At 41.5% G+C, this 21041-nt stretch overlaps 1 protein-coding gene across 3 annotated transcripts in view; it reads right to left on the reverse strand.

The window, feature by feature from the left end:
* LOC124003991 (serum response factor-like) overlaps positions 1–16907 on the reverse strand; it is a 28186-nt gene extending 11279 nt beyond the window's left edge. The window contains exons 1-2 of one of the 3 annotated variants that reach the window (XM_046312708.1): positions 15747–16907; positions 3976–4245 (exon numbers count right to left, since the gene is read on the reverse strand). In XM_046312708.1, the coding sequence (XP_046168664.1) occupies positions 3976–4245; positions 15747–16202 (726 nt within the window). In that variant the 5' untranslated portion in view covers positions 16203–16907. Of the gene's footprint in view, positions 1–3975; positions 4246–15632; positions 15707–15746 lie in introns of those variants that run through there. The other 2 variants (XM_046312709.1, XM_046312710.1) reach the window with 2 other exon arrangements.
* Positions 16908–21041: the final 4134 nt, after the last annotated feature.

Consider the following 21041-nt stretch of genomic DNA (forward strand, 5'->3'; position numbering starts at 1 on the left):
AGCTATTACAGTGAAAAAGACCATGCTATTGTTTGAGGAGTGCACAACAACAAAACAGGTTTGATACATTCCCCTCTGAAGGTAAATAATGTACTTCCATTCAGTAATCTTGCTCTGATTTGTCATCCTGAGGATCCCAGACAAACTGTAGCATAGTTGTGTTTGATAAAATACATTTTTATGTTCAAATGTAGGACCTGGGATCTACAGTTTGACCCCACAGCTGTCTCTGGCTCCACACCAACCCTGCTCAGACATCTAGATGTGTTAAAGTGTATAAGCTAATTATCCATTATGTATGACATTCCTGGGAGTGTGTCAACTTAATGTTTTTATGACAATTGCATTTTTGTATGTTCTCTATAGTTATGTACTTAAATGTATAAATTCGACACATTTGGGCAAACTCCTGGCAGACTTGATACATAATAGTGCGCAGTAATGTAATTCAGTCTGAAACTTTGCACACATCTAAATTACAGCTAGACTCCCACCTTAAAGTATGGCTTTCCTCTTGCATCTCAAAGATGATTGGGGGATTCATGTTTTTTTGTTTGTATTATCTTCTACAAGAGCTAAGGTGTTAAATTCTCCTACATTAAATTTCACATTTCCACACACTTCAAAGTGTTTTCTTTCAAATGGTATCAGGAATATGCATATCCTTGCTTCATGTCTTGAGCTACAAGCACTTAGATTTGGGTATGTCATTTTAAGCAAAAATGTCATCCTTGAGGTTTTTAACTTAAGTAAAAAAGACAAAAAAAATTAAGAACAGCAAGCATAGAAATAGCGCATATAAAACAGATATACTGCTTCATAGACTTGCTTTCAAAGAGAATGACAGATTTACAACACACATTTCTACGTGAATTTGGCCAGGTCACCCAAACGTGACATATTGCAGCTTTAAGTGAATCAGGTGTTAAATGAGATGAAAAGGAGACTGGAGTGCCACTTTAATAGTTGCCATGTACTTTCTGAGCTTGCATTGGGTGTATTCACTGTCAACTGCACTGTCAACTGCACTGTTAACGTGTGTCCCGTGTGAAGCACATCGGAGAGCAAAATGCAGATGTGTGCCGCAGTCCTACTCAGATGTGACTGTTTGGCTTAGTAATAAACAAAAACCTCAACAAAAGATCATGCAAAGGGGAAACTTGTACAGCAATACTTGGGCAGTAGGCTGGCTGGCTTCTAGTCAACTGCAGGACATGTCAAGTGTGCCGATAGCAATGCTGCATTCAGCCGCACGCACCTTTGTTCCAGCAGCGCTAAAAATTAACGTTTGAAGCGCTTATGGTAAAGTCAAAATAACATTCGTTAGTGGTGAAACTTATTTCTATTGAATATACAGTCAGAAACCTAATTAAATTATCAATGATTCACATACACACAACAACAAAAAACATACAAAAAACATTAAAAAAAATTAAATAAAAAACATTTTTATTTTAAGAAAACACTATCAAATTGAAGGTACAGCATGTAAAATGAACCTGTATCAAACTCTCAACGATGGGACATTTTAACCATGGCTGTTTTTGGGGGCCCACAGGGAGGTACTACTTCAGGGGTGCAAACTCATTCCACAGAGGGCCGAGTGTCTAAGTTGTTTTGTTTTTCCCCTTTCAATTAAAACCTAGACAACCAGGTGAGGGGAGTTCCTTATTAATTACAAGGTAGGAGCGACAACCCGCAGACACTCGGGCCTCTGTGGAATGAGTTTGACACATATACTACCTGAATGTGTCCAATTGTTGCTTCCTGGTTTGCAAAACGTTTTGCTACGGTGTGCCCTACTGAACACAATCCTGTTGGGGAATGGAGTGTTTGAGTTAGTACGTACTAACATATTGAACAGACTCAACTGACCGCATTAATCGTCTTGCATTCATTATCGTGCATTCTAGTCTCGGGCACTTGGTTTCCTTTTCTTTCTAGAGGACATCTAGAGCCTGTATTTATTTATTTTTAATCCCAGGCCCCCATCCCCTCAGGAGGCCTTTTGGTAGGCTGTCATTGTAAATAAGAATGTGTTCTTAACTGACTTGCCTAGTTAAATAAAGTTCTCTTTTTTAAAGCCTATTTGAACAAGTTATCCCTCTGAGCATAAGTCCATTTCCTCCTCCAAAAATAGTTGCTGAACGAGTCTCTTCCAAAAGAGAGGGGACAAAACTAGTAAACAAACAACCCGGGGTCTCGCGGCTCACCTCCTGTCAGGGAATAATACCACCACCTCACGAGCTCACAGCCTGTCTCTTTACTGAGAGTAAAGCAAACAATGAAAACCTAGGTTACAAGTGTTATGCCCTACTAAGTTTGCGTTGGATGGCCGGTTTCTTGTTATGACACCGACTGTGGGCGTCTGTCTAGCTGTGGTCTGATTGATTGAGTCCAGAACCCCAGCCAAGCCCACTTTTGCTCCTGAATAGAGTCCCTGTTCATCTGTATTTCAGTGTTCCTGTGACAACAGCTTCCTTGCACCAGCGTGCGGCTCTAACCCGTCGTCTGTACTGTCTATCAGTGCTTTGCACAACACGACAGAGGTGACTTGTCAGACAACCCTTTAACCTCATTTAAAAAGCAATTTCCTCTCCAGAGTGAACAGTGAGGATTCCTCCCACCACATCAGATGTGAGCCGAAGTAGTACCGTGGTTCATCAACAACCAATTATATTTCAAAGCAAGTCTGGCTCTTGGTTGAGTAAAGAAGCAGAAAAATCCCCGAATCCTAGCCACAAACACTGATAATCTAACACAGAATTAGTTTCCATTTAATCAAACTGCGCATCATGATGACATGATTTGTTGTCACTGGTCATAAGCTTAACTGCTCTAAATAAATGGGGGTCAATGGGTCAGTCATTAATACAAAAATATTGATGTGAACTTGTGTAGCTCACGCTATAATTCCAAAGTGAAAGTGTAGGCCTGTGCCTGGTAAATGAAGCCAACTCTATGACCATCCGAGGAAGCGACCATTTCTTCCCCTCTGCATTAAACCAGGTGAGAGATTAAACTTTGACCTCAAGTGGACAATAAGGCTCAAGACTAGCCCAACGAAGGCCCTTTTTATTTACTCAAGCAAAAGATTTCGCTTCGGGTAGGTGTACGTCGCTGAACCTCCTCACATAGAGCTCACCATGTTTCCTTGAAAATCACAGTCTCCAACCAACTCTGAAAACTGCTGCAGCTTATATGGAATGCAAGCAGCCATCTGCCAAGAGAGGAACTAAAGGAAACCATCCCATATATGGACAAAGAGGCCAAATCTTATTTTTATCAATCTGCTGTGAAGCATTTCAGATGTGTTTATTTTTCATATGCTCATGAATAACAGTGAAGTCTAAGGAGACTTAACAGTTAACCCATCGGTCAGCTTTGGTTAAAGGACCCTGTAGTGATGTCAACAGTTTAAGCAATATTATATCCTGTGAGGTTGAACTATGACTTTGATCCAACGATTTGTTGTTGTTGCGTAAATAAATCAAAATTGGTGCCTCCAAAAGTTCTCTGGCTTAAAGTTTGTTCTCCCACACATTTAACCAGAACAAGACTGAAGCTACCACTGGCGAGTGCCTTTAATTCTAACACAGTCTGAGATTAAGACAGCCAACACCCTTTTCAAGGGACGCTGAATGCAACTACAAGTTATGATAGTCTACACTGGTTTTCTTTCCGGCACTGCATAGTAACCTAGCAAACCTCTTCGGTTCTGAAGCCTGTGCCCATTTCCCAACGGGAGAAAGAATGAACAGAGCAACAATACACCTCTTCCACATTATTATTATGCACAGTAGGCCAAAGAGTGACATGTTTGTTAATCTATTACTTTGAAAATCACCTCCATGCAACTGCTATGCTACAATCACCATATAAAGACAGCATTCGGCAACTCGATGCATGGTAAACCAGGTGCTCTGAAGCAGCTATCCGTTGTGTTAATCCCAAGAGACTGTCTAACCACCTCACCTTGGTGGGCTCCGCGCAGCCGTCACCCTCCGACACCTGGTAGGTGAGGTCCGTCTCCTCGAAGCCTGTGGCGCTCATGCGCTGGTCGGTGGACGGGTCGTTGCGGGGCGGCGAATCGGGCGAGTTGAGGCACGTCTGGATGAGCGCCTTGCCCGTCTCACTGGTAATCATGGGCTGGAGCTTGCGCGTGGCAAACGTGTAGACGTGGCCCGTCTCGCTGGCCACCAGGAGGAGGACCTGGGTGCCCGTAAGAGTGGAGAGCTCGTAGGCCTGGGGGAGTGGGAAGAGGCATTAAATCAAACTTAATGTAGCCCTTTCCACCCACTGTCCCTGTCATCCCATATACGGGTTGAAAAATGTTTGTCATTGATAAGTGCCTACATTGGAACACAGTGCCTGTAGAGTAACATGCTATACATGGTACAGAGCTCAGGTTCACCACTTCACAGCGCTGTATGGGTTGACTGACAGCTGTTCTAAACTTGACCATGTGTGCAACAACAAGATGCCCCCCCCCATCCTTCCGGCTAAACTGGGCTACTTTTGCACATTTGTTGTTGTCTGAGTGGGAAATGCTGTAAATCAAGAGGAGTCGATGTGTTCTGAAAGATGAGACATTGAGGGTTATAATAAATATCGCTTTGATGTGTGCTTCACATTTCCATATTTGAACACATACATTTACAGTATCAAGCTTTATGAGCGCTGTTTGATCATAGTTACAAGGACGATATGCGTTATACCCTGGGTTGTCCTGAACACAATGAGCTTATGTTTGTCGTATTGTGAAGAAAATTAGATGCGAACACGTACTTAAATTCACTAATTCTATATGCACCAAAATTACAATCTGTTTCTCTGAAGTGCCTTTTGAAAGCCTAAGACTGAGATCGTATTTTATAACGTGGCTAGCCATGTTGGCAATAGAATAAGCTTTCAAATTATGCCCACCTGACCCAGATTGCGATATATAAATGTAAACAGCAATGGTATGACGGTGGGGACACAGAGCTGTGTTCAAAAATAAAAAACTACAAGTGTGCTTGCCTCAGTGCCTAAATGGCAAAGCTAGGAGCACTCAATAAAAGCACCTTATAGTTGAAAGTTCTTTCCTTGAGTCAAACGTGCATTGAAATGACTTAGGAACTGTACACAGTTTGGAGAGGTGTGTGACCTCTTGGAGACACCAGTTCGACCTCTCACTCAAAACCATTGTAATCGTTTTCTTATCTTGCACCTACTCCAAAATATAAATTAATATTCTTATTATGTTACTGAATGTGCAGTATCCAAGTATTTTTAATATGTCATTGACAAATGCTGTGAAAAGTACAATAAATAAAAAAAAATGCACAAAATCAAGAGTGTAAGGTTTGGATTCAGTCTAGTGTCCTCACCTTTGATCTGAAATAACCAAAATGTAATCATTTCCCCATAATCTCATGTTCTGGTTATGCATATGCTTTTTATAGTTCTTCTGTTAGAAACATTTCAATTGGGCCCTATCCACATAGGCCAATTTCCGGGAGTGTAAGGGGCTAAAATGCCTTTGAAAGCGCAATACACTTTACAGTAACACAATAAAAGAGAAAATGTGATTTGTCAGTGCACAAATTAATTATCCATTTATCAATTTTAATTGCAAAACACATGTTAAAAATAGTCAAATTCTAATAAATAAATAAATGAACTGCTTCATCAAGAAAAATCCCATCGGACAGAGGCTTGTCTGAGCAGACTTCTTTCATTAACGGCAAAGAGCACATGGACACTGATGTTTCTATGGATATACAGAGGTCATCAAGTTGCGCGTCAATAGATATTAACAGGCCCTTGCATGTATATTTATCAATATATTGTAACATTTGTGATAGGGTAATGCAATAGGTACAGTATAGCCTACAGTTGCAGTGAATAGTAGTGTAAGACAAAATGGATGAATTACTAAATTGATTTGCATTTAGGATATAGGCCTAGAGTTTTTGTTCACAGGGTCTCAATGCTAAGTCATTTGAGACCTCATGAAAAGCTGTATACAGAGAGTGCTCATCTATACTACTCGTAGCTGTCTATTTACCACCACAGAACGAACCTGGCAATAAGACCGCTCTCAAGTAAATCTATAAGGCTATAAGCAAAGAGGAAAATGCTCACCTAGAAGCGGCGCTCCTAGTAGCCGGGGACTTTAATGCAGGCAAACTTAAATCAGTTAACACATTTTTACCAGCATATCACATGTGCAATCAGAAAAAAAAAAAAATCCTAGACCATCTTTACTCCACACACAGAGATGCATACAAAGCTCTCCTTCGCCCTCCATTTGGCAAATCTGACCATAATTCTATCCTCCCGATTCCTGCTTTCAAGCAAAAACTAAGGCAGGAAGTACCAGTGACTCGCTCAATATGAAAGTGGTCAGTTGATGCAGATGCTATGCTACAGGACTGTTTTGCTAGCACAGACTGGAATATGTTCCGGGATTCATCCAATAGCATTGGAGTATAACACCTCAGTCATCGGCTTCATCAATGAGTGCATCGACGACGTCGCCCCCACAGTGACCGTACGTACACATCCCATCCAGAAGCCATGGATTACAGGCAACATTAGCATTGAGATAAAGGATAGAACTGCCGCTTTCAAGGAGCCGGACACTAATTCGGAATCTTAGAAATCCCGCTATGCCCTCAGACGAACCATCAAACAAGCAAAATGTCAATACAGGATTAAGATTGAATCCTACTACACAGGCTCTGACGCTCGTCGGATGTGGCAGGGCTTGAAAACAATTGCGGACTACAAAGGGAAACACAGACGCGAGCTGCTCAGTGATGTGAGCCTACCAGACGAGCTAAATGCCTTTTATGCTCACTTCGAGGCAAGCAACACTGAAGCATGCACAAGAACACCAGCTGTTCTGGATGACTGTGTGATAGCGTGCACGGTAGCCGATGTGAACAAAACCTTTAAAAACAGGTCAACATTCAAAGCCGCTTGGCCAGTCAGATTACCAGGACATGTACTCAAAGCATGCACGGACCAACTGGCAAGTGTCTTCATTGAAATTTTCAACCTATCCCTGACCGAATCTGTAATACCTATATGTTTCAAGCAGACCACCATAGTCCCTGTGCCCTAGAAATAGAAGGTAGCCTGCCTAAATGATTACCACCCAGTGGCACTCACGTCAGTAGCCATGAAGTGCTTTGAAAGGCTGGTCATGGCTCACATCAACAGTATCTCCCAGGATACCATAGACCCACTCCAATTCCCATACCGCCCAAACAGATCCACAGATGACACAATCTTAATCACACTCCACACTGCCCTTTCCCACCTGGACAAAAGGAACACCCATGTGAGAATGCTGTTCATTGACTACAGCTCAGTGTTCAACATCATAGTGCCGACAAAGCTCATCACTAAGCTAAGGACCATGGGACTAAACACCTTCCTCTGCAACTGGATCCTGGACTTCCTGGTGGGCGGCCCGCAGGTGGTAAGAGTAGGCAAAAACACGTCGGCCACGCTAATTCTTAACACTGGGGCCCCTCAGAAGTGTGTACTTAGTCCCCTCCTGTATTCCCTGTTCACCCACAACTGCATGGCCAAACACGACTCCAACACCATCAAGTTTGCTGACAACACAACAGTGGTAGGTAGGCCTGATCACCGACAACAATGAAACCGCCTATAAGATGGAAGTCAAAGAACTGGCAGGACAACAACCTGTCCCTCAATGTGAGCAACACAAAGGAGCTGATCGTGGACTAGAGGAAAAAGTGGGCCGAACAGGCCCCCGTTAACAACAACGGGGCTGTAGTGGAGCGGGTCGAGAGTTTCAAGTACCTTTTTGTCTACATCACCAACGAACTATCATGGTCCAAACTAGAGGTCGACCGATTATGATTTTTCAACGCCGATACCGATTGTTGGAGGACCACAAAAGCAGATACCGATTAAATCGGCTGATTTAAACATTTTTATTTATTTGTAATAATGACAATTACAACAAAACTGAATTAAGACTTACTTTAACTTAATATAAAACAAATAAAATCAATTTAGCCTCAAATAAATAATGAAACATGTTAAATTTGGTTTAAATAATGCAAAAACAAAGTGTTGGAGAAGAAAGTAATATGTGCCATGTAAAAATGTGTGCCATGTAAAATATGTGCCATGTAAAAAAGCTAACGTTTAAGTTCCTTGCTCAGAACATGAGAACATATGAAAGCTGGTGGTTCCTTTTAACATGAGACTTCAATATTCCAAGGTAAGAGGTTTTAGGTTGTAGTTAATATAGTATTTATAGGACTATTTCTCTCTATACCATTTGTATTTCATATACCTTTGACTATTGGATGTTCTTATAGGCACTTGCCAGTGTAACAGTATAGCTTCCGTCCCTCTCCTCGCCCCTACCTGGGCTCGAACCAGGAACACATCGACAATAGCCACACTCGAAGCATCGTTACCCATCGCTCCACAAAAGCCGCGGACCATGCAGCGCAAGGGGAATAACTACTCCAAATCTAAAAGCGAGTGACGTTTGAAACAGTATTAGCGCACACCCAGCTAGCCATTTCACATTGGTTACACCAGCCATTAGGCTGCTAGGCTTGAAGTCATAAACAGCGCTGTGCTTGCAAAGAGCTGCTGGCAAAACGCACGAAAGTGCTGTTTGAATGAATGATTACAGGCCTGCTGCTGCTCAGTCAGACAGCTCTATCGAATCAGACTTAATTATAACATAACACACAGAAATACGAGCCTTTGTCATTAATATGATCGAATCCGGAAACTATCATTTCGAAAACAAAACATTTATTATTTCAGTGAAATACGGAACCGTTCGGTATCTCTAAGTCTAAATATTCTTGTTACATTGCACAACCTTCAATACATGTCATACTTACGTAACATTGTGGCAAATTAGTTCGCAATGAGCCAGGCAGCCCAAACTGTTGCATATACCCTGATTCTGCGTGCAATGAATGCAAGAGAAATGACACAATTTCCCCTGGTTAATATTGCCTGCTAAACTGGATTAGTAGTTACAACTAGTAATTATGATTGATTGTTTATTATACGATAAGTTTAATTCTAGCTAGCAATTTACCTTGGCTTCTACTGCATTCGCGTAACAGGCAGGCTACTCGTGGAGTGCAATGGTTAGAGCGTTGGACTAGTTAACTGTGCGGTTGCAAGATTGGAACTCCTGAGCTGACAAGGTAATCATTTTTCGTTCTGCCCCTGAACAAGGCAGTTAACCCACAGTTCCTAGGCAGTCATTGAAACTAAGAATGTGTTCTTAACTGACTTGCCTAGTTAAATAAAAGGCATGTATAAAAAAAAATAAAAAATGTAAATAGGCGCCCAAAAGTACCGATTTCCGATTGTTATGAAAACTTGAAATTGGCCCCAATTAGGCGGTGTCAGCGGAAAGCCCATAAAATTGTCAGAAACTCCAGTCACCCAAGTTATAGACCGTTTTCTCTGCTACCGCACGACAAGCGGTAGCAGAGCGCCAGGTCTAGGTCTAAAAGGCTCCTTAACAGCTTCTACCCCAAGCCATAAGACTGCTGAACAATTAATCAAATCGCCACTGGACAATTTACATTGACACCCCCCCTTCCCTTTTGTACATTGCTGCTACTCGCTGTTTATTATCTATGCATAGTCACTTCACCCCCACCTACATGTACAAATGACCTCGTCTAACCTGTATCCCTGCACTGACTCGGTACCGGTGGCCCCTGTATATGGCCTAATTATTGTGCTACTTTTTAAAATTTTAGTCCACGTGGTAAAAAATGTCTAGCTCTTCTTGAACTGCACTGTTGGTTAAGGGTTTATAAGTAAGCATTTCACAGTGAAGTCTACACTTGTTGTATTCGGCCATGTGACAAATAAAGTTTGATTTGATATAAATGCAAAACCATTCATACAAACTCCTGAGCAACACTAACTGTTCCCTTTACCTGTAGACAATCACTCATAACTGGCTTCATTGAGCTCTACACAGCCCAAATCATTTCCCTAATTTATGACAAGTTATTCCTTTTTCTAACCAGCTTAATCCCAAAATCAAAATGACAGTACATTGATATTCAATGCAAACATTATACAAATGTGCTCTGACAACACTTTTGGCACAAACACACAGAATTCCTTGGCACTGATGCAATGTGGTGTGGCAGCAAGCACATCTTCTAACTAATAAGTATTTATTGATATTGGAGAGAACAATGAACGTGGTCTCTGGGCTGTGGTCCTACAAGTGGAGAGAGTCAGGCTAGTGATTATTGGGAGAGTAAGAGGTAAATGTTTCTGAACAAGCGCATTAGTTGCTTAGAGCAGTGCAAGGCCACGTTCAGATGGCAAATGTTGTGGATAATTGCAAATAGAAATGTCATGAATAGAACTAACGGGATTCCTTACTTAGAATGTCAGAAGGTCATGTTTGTTCCACACAGGCTATTAGTACCACAACCCAGTGCCCTACTTAATGCAGCCTAGAACAAGCTTCCTTCCAACATGCATAGCTATTTCTTAAAAGCTTTTAACAGGATCTCGTTGAGCACAAGCTGTTGTTTCTAAGGGGAACCCCACAGCCATGCATAACATTGTGCCTGTGTACGCAGCAGGAAGCATGGCTCTAACTAGCTCAGAGCTCCCAGGCACTATTGTAGTAGGAGGGGAGGGGATCTTTTTTGGCAGCAGCCATTGGCCAGTTGGCTGTGTATGCTATTCAATGAATTCAAGCACTTTATGGTGCTCATAAAACTGGAACGACATCAGAAAGCAACCCGTGTTAGTTAGAAAACAAGGCTACAAAGACAGGAAGTGGCAAACGATAGGAAGGAGAATATAGAGTTGAAGAGATTGAGCGAGTTAGGCCTAGCTCTCCTGTATCCTCCACTTTGCAGCAACACTTTCTGTAGGTTGTCATTTGTGCGGACACCCACCCACACACCAACCCTGGGCTGGCAGGTAACGCCCTTGGATTCATTCTTGTGCGTTGGGCCAGTAACAAAGATCGCTGGTTCGAATCCTCAAACCAGCTTGGTGGAAAGATCTGCCGTTCACCCTTGAGCAACACAACTTCTCTCTGGGCCCTGATGATGTCAATTACAGCAGCTGCCTGCACCTCTCTGATTCAGAGGGGTTGGGATAAATGTGGAAGACACATTTTGGTTGAATGCATTCAGTTGTCCAACTGACTAGGTATCCCCTTTCCCACACAGTATATGCACAAGTGGCATTGCATTATTGCAGAGGGGAAAGAACCGTGTGGTTGCCTAGGCACCTACACAGTATCGCTCTGTAAGGGGGGGGGGGGGGGGGGGTTGGCAGTGCACCATGGAGGAGCAGTGATGGCTCAAAGATGTGGCACATCAAAGTAGCGCCTTACTCCATCTTCCACATTGCAGTCTGATTTTCCAAGCGATCCAAAGCCTCCTGGGGTAGCAGGTAGCCTGTTGCATACACAGGCACACCCCCAAAGACAACTGCTCCCCGGGCGCCGTGGATGTAGATTTAGGCAGACTCCTACAACTCTCTGAATCAGAGGAGATGGGTTAAAAGTGGAAGACACATTTCAGTTGAAAGCATTCAGTTGTGCAACGGACTGACTTACTTAGGTAGCCCCTTTCATTGCCTGTTTTGTAACAGAGGTTATCAAACTTTTTTTTTCCCCTCCCTGCTGCATACAGCATACCTGGGTACGGAAATCTGTGAAGTATCCCTGCCCTGAGCGGGATTGTTTAACTCCTGAAGGCCTTCGCAGACTGTACGTAAGAATCGGTCTTAAGAGTATCCCATTACACTGTGCAATATTAGCAAATTAAAATATTGATATCAACCTGGCCAGATTGTATGATTTGCTTCAGTTCTGTCGTCACAGTCGGCGGTTAGCTTGCGAGGCTACGTCAAGTGCAGCGGTGTATTTGATCTGCACATGTGCCGGCAGCACCAGTCTCACTCAATGCTCAGGCACGAGTGAATGGAGTTCAGAAAATAACATCTTACAAATAATTCAAACTTTATATGTCCGAACTCAGAATCAAAATAGGCTTCCTCAAAATAACATGGTTGCTGTGGAAGAATGTTGTGCATTTACAGTGGGGCAAAAAAGTATTTAGTCAGCCACCAATTGTGCAAGTTATCCCACTTAAAAAGATGAGGCCTGTAATTTTCATCATAGGTACACTTCAACTATGACAGACAAAATGAGAAAATAAAAATCCAGAAAAATTACATTGTAGGATTTTTAATGAATTTATTTGCAAATTATGGTGGAAAATAAGTATTTGGTCAATAACAAAAGTGGACATTTTGTCTTTGCAAAGGCCTTAATGTAATCTACTCATAGTACAGTTTAGGTAGCCTAACAGATAACTGGCCAAGTTCCCTGAGCTTAAAGCCCCTTTGAGTAGGAAACATTAATTCCCAACCTAAATACCCCCTTGCTTCTCAAACCAAATGATCTCCTTCACCACACACTTACTAGCCTGCGAACAAGGGTTGAGAGCTTCAAGTTCCTTGTGTACAAATCACTAAAGGACTTAAAATTGTCCAAATGGTGACAGCTCCTCTTCCCCCTCAGGAAGTTGAAAAGGTTTGGCATGGGCCCTCAAATTCTCAAAAAGTTACACATTGAGAACATCTTGACTGGCTGCATAATAACTGACTGGCTGCATAAGGTTTCTGGATCGAAGCCCAGAGATGACAAGGTAAAAATCTGTCGTTCTGCCCGTGAAAAAGACAGTTAACCCCCTGTTCCCTGGTAGGCTGTCATTGTAAATAAGAATTTGTTCTTAACTGACTTGCCTAGTTAAATAAAGATTTAAAAAAATAATCATTGCTTTGTATGGCAACAGCACCGCCCTCAGTCGCATGGCACTACAGAGGGTAGTGCAGACAGCCCAGCACATCACTGGGACAGAGCACCCTGCCATCCAGGACCTCTTATCAGGTGGTGTGAAAGGAAGACCTAGGGAAATCGTTAAAGACTCCAGCCAACAAAGCCAAAGACTTGTCTCCGCATCAAGTCTGACACCAACAGACTCCTGAACAGCTTCTATCCCCATGGCATAAGACTGCTAAATAGCACTGACACTCCAGCACACACATTTATACTGACTCTACACTAGAGGTCGACCGACTGATTTTTCAACGCCGATACAGATTATTGGAGGACCAAAAAAAGCCAATACCGATTAAAATCGGCTGATATTTATATATACACATTTGTAATAATGACAATTACAACAATACTGAATTAACACTTATTTTTTACTTAAATTGGTCTCAAATAAATAATGAAACATGTTCAATTTGGTTTAAATAATGCAAAAACAAAGTGTTGGAGAAGAAAGTGCCATGTAAGAAAGCTAATGTTTAAGTTCCTTGCTCAGAACATGAGAACATATGAAAGCTGGTGGTTCCTTTTAACATGAGTCTTCAATATTCCCAGGTAAGAAGCTTTAGGTTGCAGTTATTATCGGAATATTTACCTCTATACCACTTGTATTTCATATACCTTTGACTATTGGATGTTCTTATAGTCACTATAGTATTGCCAGCCTAATCTCGGGAGTAGATAGGCTTGAAGTCAAAAACAGCACAATGCTTGAAGCACAGCAAAGAGCTGCTGGCAAACATAGGAAAGTGCTGTTTGAATGAATGCTTACGAGCCTGCTGCTGCCTACCACTGCTCAGTCAGACTGCTCTATCAAATCATAACTGAATTATAATAAACACACAGAAATATGAGCCTTAGGTCATTAATTGTTAAATCCAGAAACTATCATTTCGAAAACAAAACGTTTTTATTTTATATCAGTAAAATACAGAACCGTTCCGTATTTTATCTAAAGAGTGGCATCCCTAAGTCTAAATATATACAAGAAATTCATGTTAGCAGGCAATATTAACTAAATATGCAGGTTTAAAAATATATACTTGTGTGTTGATTTTAAGAAAGGCGTTGATGTTTTTGGTTAGGTACACATTGGTGCAACGACGGGGCTTTTTTCACAAATGCACTTGTTAAATCATCACCCGTTTGACAAAGTAGGCTGTGATTCGATGATAAATTAACAGGCACCATATCAATTATATGCAACGCAGGACAAGCTAGATAAACTAGTAATATCAACAACCACGTGTAGTTAACTAGTGATTATGTTAAGATTGATTGTTTTTTTATAAGATGAGTTTAATGCTAGCTAGCAACTTACCTTGCCTCCTTGCTGCACTCACGTAACAGGTGGTTAGCCTGCCACGCAGTCTCCTCGTGGAGTGCAATGTAATCGGAGTCCAAAAATGCAGATTACTGATTGTTATGAAAACTTGAAACCGGCCCTGCCGATTAATTGATCGACCTTACACTACACACACACACAATCATTTACACTCCTGCTACTCTGTTTATCATATATCCTAATGCCTAGTCACCTTACCCGTATGCATACCTAACTCTGTCACTCCAGTATCCCTGCATATTGTAAATATGTTATTGGAACTGACCCTGTATACAGCTTCTTACTTTTGCATGTTTTTGTTCTACCTTGTTATTTTGTAGAGCTTGCAAGAAAGGCATTTCAGTGTACTTGTGACGTTAAAACTTGACCACAGGCCTGAGGAACACATGCATGCTGCTGCTGTAGTCCCATTTGACAGACTTACCTAGGATGAGGTTATCGCCCTACACATGATGACCCAACCTAAATGCAAATAGTGTCATACCTAACCAAACAGGCCAGATCAAACAATATTGAGCTGCCTAGAAAAGAAAGTGGCTTTGGCAGCAATTATTTGCATGCTCAGGTTTTTACTGGGCTATAACTTGGGGAGGTGATTGCTGGAATGCATTAAAATGTTCTTCTCACCAGTCTCTATTGATCCTCTGTAGAAGCTGAATTGTTCTACAAAGCTAATCAAGTCCTGGAACTATATAGCAGCTCATGAAAAGTAGCTACTAGCATAAAAATATATGATTTAAACTTTGGATGGTGTCCATATAGATAGTGTCCGTGCTTAAAATGATCTTAGCATCTGGATAGATGAAAAGCTATCTTTTAAAAAGCATATTGATGAGTTAGTTAAGAAGCTGAGAATTGAGTTTCTATAGAAATAGGTCCTGCCTCTCGCTAAATAGTAGGAGGCAGATTAGGACCGACGGCGTAGACTAAACAGACTATGGCGACATCACCTATATGAATGCAGCTACCACTTCATTAAAGCAGTTAGATGCAGTTTATCACATTATTATTATTGTACCATATTTGTTGAACAATCTTCAAAATTTGATGTTCTGGTGCTTCTAGCGCAATTCAGAAAGCTGATTGAGGACCTCATTACTGATGAATGCGTGACCGTGTTTTTTTTCCTGCTTGCATTTTGATGTGCATTTTCCTGTAATTTATGCCATTCAGAGACCTTGGTCTCAGTATGACTCAGAGATAAAAAAATAAAACATAAAACAGGTTAAATCAATTAGTTAGCTGTCAGGTCATCACTAGTTACCATAGCCCCCGTCTATTTTTACAATTTCTCTTAAAATTGATTTTAAACCTAAGCACACTGCTAACCTTATGCCTAACCTTAAATTAACCAAATAGCACATTTCTGTTTTTATGAATGTTTACCATAGCGTCAACACTTGTGGCTGTGAAATGGAACGTCTGCGCAGGTGTGGGAGCATGAGCACAGGTTGGCAGCATGTCTGCAATGAAAACAGAGATAGATGACTGACAACTAACCTTCTTCATAATGCCAGTCTTCCTCTTGCTAAAAGTTGTGTACCGCCGAAGTTTGTTGTCTATAAATTCCATTTTGATCTTGACTCGTCCGCGGGTTTTCTTGCCTGGCTTTGCCCCTGTTGCACCTCCCGTGACACCACCATAACCTCCCGGGGGTTGCCCCATAGACGTCGTCGATGCAGCGACTTCCATCTCAGCTCTCTCTCGTTTCACCCCTCTTCGGTCCCCGGCTGAACCCATGGTATCATCATCATCCCCGGAGTCGGACTCTGGTTCAGAGCCGCTGTACACCACCTCGGCTGAGTATTCTCTGATTCGATCGTCAAACCTTCCACCTTCGGCACCACTCATGTTCGTTCCTGGGTTATTAACTTGCAAAGCGGTCAACCCAGTCCCATTTCCAGGTCGTGCGCCCCCTGCTCTTGTACCTAATCCTGCCCCGTTTCCCCCCAACATTCCGAACCTGTCCCCCAGGCCTTCAAACCTCTCGCGCGGTCGATGGACCCACTGGGTTTATGCGTAAATGAGCGATGTTGTGATCGAACAGCAATTATTCAAAAACTGTTCATTCCTCAATTTGTTGCTGCAAATTGCCGTGAAATCAAACTAACCGAGAGATAGCTAGCTAGTTAAATGGCATTTAGCTAGCGACTTTATCAACAAGTAAAGCCTAGCTTGCTAGCCATATAGTGCTGTTGCGTGTTCTCTGTGAGCTTTAGGCAACACGGTCAAATGAATTAGCACAGATTAGTGTAAACGAAAGAAATTGTCCATGGCATATAATTTACCATAACTGTGCAAAGTTGTAGTTAGAAGTTGTTTCCGCCTACAACTAATCAATCAAACCCAACCCCCTACTCTTCTCCACATAAGGACATTTCGATTTACACCCATTGGTATTACTCCGCGATCCCATATAGTTCACAACGAAAACGCTTGACCATTCCCAGTCTCTCTTCCAAAATAGATTATTTATGCTATTAACATCTGCAAATAGTCTCCCTTTGAAAATACATTTTAGATGTACAAGAGCAACACATTTAGCACGCATGAATTATATCTTGGGAAACGTTCTTTCGAGATCTACTTTCCGCCATATACAGCCGTACATTTCCTTTTATGGTGTTGTCGCTCCTTATTTGGTGAGTCATAGCTCCAAACAGAGAGGAAGAGAAGAAGCGAGAGCATTTACTCCGCTCAAAATCTGTCTGCGTGAGATCAGCCCTTTTTGTATAAATGTCCATGACAGTGTCGAATTGCGTGAGGCTTATTTGAGCGAATAGAAGTCTCGTCATGGTTAGGCCGTTACAAATGTACTAATATAAGTGGATGCACATGGCATTCCGGCAACTTTGAGAAAAACTACGTGGTTGTACATGTTATTATCACGCGTATATGCCCTCTCATTTTCTAGAATGGTCCCACCTGATCTCGCCTGCCTTCAATCATTGAGGACATGCATTTCCATTAAGAGTGGACACTCGGTTATCTTGTCAATATAATAGATCATCTTTGCCCTTAACTTGGTTGTGATTGGACGAAAATGCATCCACATAGTTTCGTCATTGAAAAGAGACAAAATGAGTGTTTTAATTGGATAAAAGTTATTTTAAAAATGTTCCCCCAGTGACATTTGAATAGTTTTACCCGTAAACTACCAACTTTTCCTGTGTTCTGAAAATAGGACGTCAAGTCAAATACACCCCAGTGTAAACGTGATGATAAATTCTCTACCATTTTTAATCACAGCAATACTTTTTGATTTACTCATATTGGAACAGTAAATAAAACGACATACAGCATTTGTCAACAGTATTGGACCCATATCGATTCTTATTCCATATTTGGGACACCATGTGAATTCAAAGGAAAACAACCATGCAACATGAAGTATTCCAAATGTATCTTTTTACGAGTTGTCTTGAAGAGATTCATCAAACAAATTCAGTTTCACTAAAGACTGTAGACTTTGCTGTAGCCACAAGGTGGCGGTATAAGTATGATTTCCACAGTCAGGGAAGTTGTAAGGCAAGCCACGTTTATTTATTGTTCAGGCTTATGCAAGGCAAACTTTGCATGTAACCATACATACAACAAAACAACTGTTATAGCACTCATGCTGCATTTTGATGCAACATGCAAACACTTTCTCCAGCACTGGTTCCAAACGAGATGTGCATTCCAGGGGGTTGGTAGCACCTTAATTGGGAGGACAGGCTCATTGTAGTGGATGAACCGGAATGAGTGGAATGGTATTAAATACATCAAACAATTGGTTTCATGTGTTTAATGACATTCCATTTGCTCGGTTCTAGCCATTATTATGAACTGCCCTCCCCTCAGCAGCCTCCACTTGTGCATTGTCATTCTACCACAAGACATGCTGCCTTAATGCCTTAAGAACATGGTGTGACCTACAACCTCATGCACCAAGTTCATAAAAACACGTCTCGTATTCAATTCTAACCTACTCTACCTGACAGACAATCATACAGCACATGACCAAAAGTATGTGGACACCTGCTTGTCGAACATCTCATTCCAAAATCATGCCCATTAATATGGAGTTGGTCGCCCCTTTGCTGCTATAATAGCCCCTACTCTTCTGGGATGGATTTCCATTAGATGTTGGAACATTGCTGCGGGGACTTGCTTGCATTTAGCCACAAGAGTATTAGTGATGTCGGAAACTGATATTAGGCGATTAGGCCTGGCTCGCAGTTGGGTGTTTCAATTCATACCAAAAGGTGTTTGATGGGGTTGATGTCAGGGCTCTGTGCAGGCCAGTCAAGTTCTTCCAACACCAATCTCGACAAAGCACCACCCTTTGTGAACGGGGGAATTGTCATGCTGAATCAGGAAAGGGGCTTCCCCCAAACTGTTGCCACAAAGTTGGAAGCACAGAATTGTCTCAAATGTCATTGTATGCTGTAGTGTTAAGATTTCCCTTCACTGGAAATAAGGGGTCTAGCCCGAACCATGAAAAACATCCCCAGACCACTGTTCCTCCTCCACCAAATTTTACTGTTGGCACTATGCAATGGTGTAGGTAGCGTTCTCCTGGAATTCGCCAAACCCAGATTTATCTGTCGGACTGCCAGATGGTAAAGTGTGATTCATCACTCCAGAGTAAGTGTTTCCACTGCTCCAGAGTTCACTCCAGACAACGCTTGGCATTATGCATGATGAAGCTTGTGTGCGGTTGCTCGGCCATGAAAACCCACTTCATGAAATTCCTGACGAAGTTCTTGTGCTGACGTTGCTTCCAGAGGCAGTTTGGAACCACTTCGGGAATGAGCCGTTGTTGCTCCTAGACTTTTCCACTTCACAGCACTTACAGCTGACCGGTTCAGCTCTAGTGGGGAAGAAATTTTATGAACTTGTTTGAAAGGTGGCATCCTATGATGGGGCCATGTTGAAAGTCACTGAGCTCTTCAGTATGGGCCATTCTACTGCCAGTGTTTGTCTATAGAGATTGAATGGCTGTGTGCTCTTTTTATTTTTACACCTGTCAGCAACGGGTGTGGCTGAAATGGTCAAATCCACTAATTTGAAGGGGTGTCCACATTATTTTTTTTAATGTATTTTAATTTTAAGTTTGGACATACCTACTTATTCCAGGGTTTTTCTTTGTTTTTACTATTTTATACATTGTAGAATAATCAAAACTATGAAATAACACATATGGAATCATGTAGTAACCAAAAAAGGATGTTAAACAAATATAAATATATTTGAGATTTGAGATTCTTCAAAGTAGCCACCCTTTGCCTTGATGAAAGCTTTGTACACTCTTGATGAAAACCGACTCCAGAGTGCTCAGGACCTCAGACTGGAGCGAAAGTTCACCTTCCAACAGGACAAAGACCCTAAGCACACTACCAAGACAACGCAGGTGTGGTTTTGGGACAAGTCTCTGAATGTCCTTGAGTGGCCCAGCCAGAACCCGGACTTGAAACCGATCGAACATCTTTAGAAAGACCTGAAAATAGCTGTGCAGAAACGCTCCCCATCCAACCTGAGAGAGTTTGAGAGGATCTGCAGAGAAGAATGGGAGAAACTCCACAAATACAGGTGTGCCAAGCTTGTATCGTCATAACAAGTAGACTCAAGGCTGTAATCGCTGCCAAAGGTGCTTCAACAAAGTACTGATTAAAGGGTCTGAATACTCATGTAATGTGATATTTCCATTTTTTATTTTTAATACATTTGCAAACATTTCTAAAAACCTGTTTTTGCTTTGTCATTATGGGATATTGTGTGTAGATTGATAAGGGGAAAAACTATTTAATCTTTTTAGAATAAAGCCGTAAGTTAACAAAATGTGGAAAAGTCAAGGGGTCTGAATACTTTCCGAATCCACTGTATCTGTAAAGTCCCTCAGTCGAGCAGTGAATTTTGAGCACAGATTCAACCAGAAAGACCATGGAAGTTTTCCAACGGTTCGCAAAGAAGGGCACCTATTTGTAGATGTGTAAAAAAAATAATCAGATATTGAATATCCCTTTGAGCATGGTGCAGTTATTAATTACACTTTGGATGGTTTGTCAATACACAGAGTCACTACAAAGATACAGGCATCCTTCAGTAACTCTATTGACAGAGAGGAAGGACACCGCTCAGGGATTTAACCATGAGGCCAATGGTGATTATAAAACAGTTGCAAAGTTTTAATGGCTGTGTGATAGGAGAAAACTGAGGATGGATCAACAACATTGTCGTTACTCCACAATACTAACTTAAATGACAGAGTGAAAAGAAGGAAGCCTGTACATGATACAAATATTCCCAAACATGCATCCTGTTTGCAACAAGGCACTAAAGTAATACTGCAAAAAATGTGGCAAAATAATTAACTTTTTTGTCCTGAATACAAAGCGTTATGATTGGGGAAAATCCAACACAACACATCACTAAGTACCATTCTTCATATTTTCAAGCATGGTGGTGGCTGTATCATTTTTTGGGTATTGTCATCGGATAAGAATAAACAGAATAGAGCTAAGCATAGGCAAAATCTTAGTGGAAAACTTGGTTCAGTTTGCTTTCCAACAGACACCTTTCAGCAGGACAAAATCCTAAAAAACAAGGCCAAATATACACTGGAGTTGCTTACCAAAACGACATTGAATGTTCCTGAGTGGTTTTGACTAGAAATCGTCTTGAAAATCTATGGCAAGACTTGAAAATGGCTATCTAGCAATGATCAACAACCAACTTGAAGAATTTAAAAAGCTTGAAGAATTTAAAAAAGAATAATGGTCCTTCTGTAGCTCAGTTGGTAGAGCATGGTGC

This window comes from Oncorhynchus gorbuscha, linkage group LG18 (genome assembly GCF_021184085.1).
Source record: "Oncorhynchus gorbuscha isolate QuinsamMale2020 ecotype Even-year linkage group LG18, OgorEven_v1.0, whole genome shotgun sequence".
Classification (NCBI taxonomy): domain Eukaryota; kingdom Metazoa; phylum Chordata; class Actinopteri; order Salmoniformes; family Salmonidae; genus Oncorhynchus; species Oncorhynchus gorbuscha.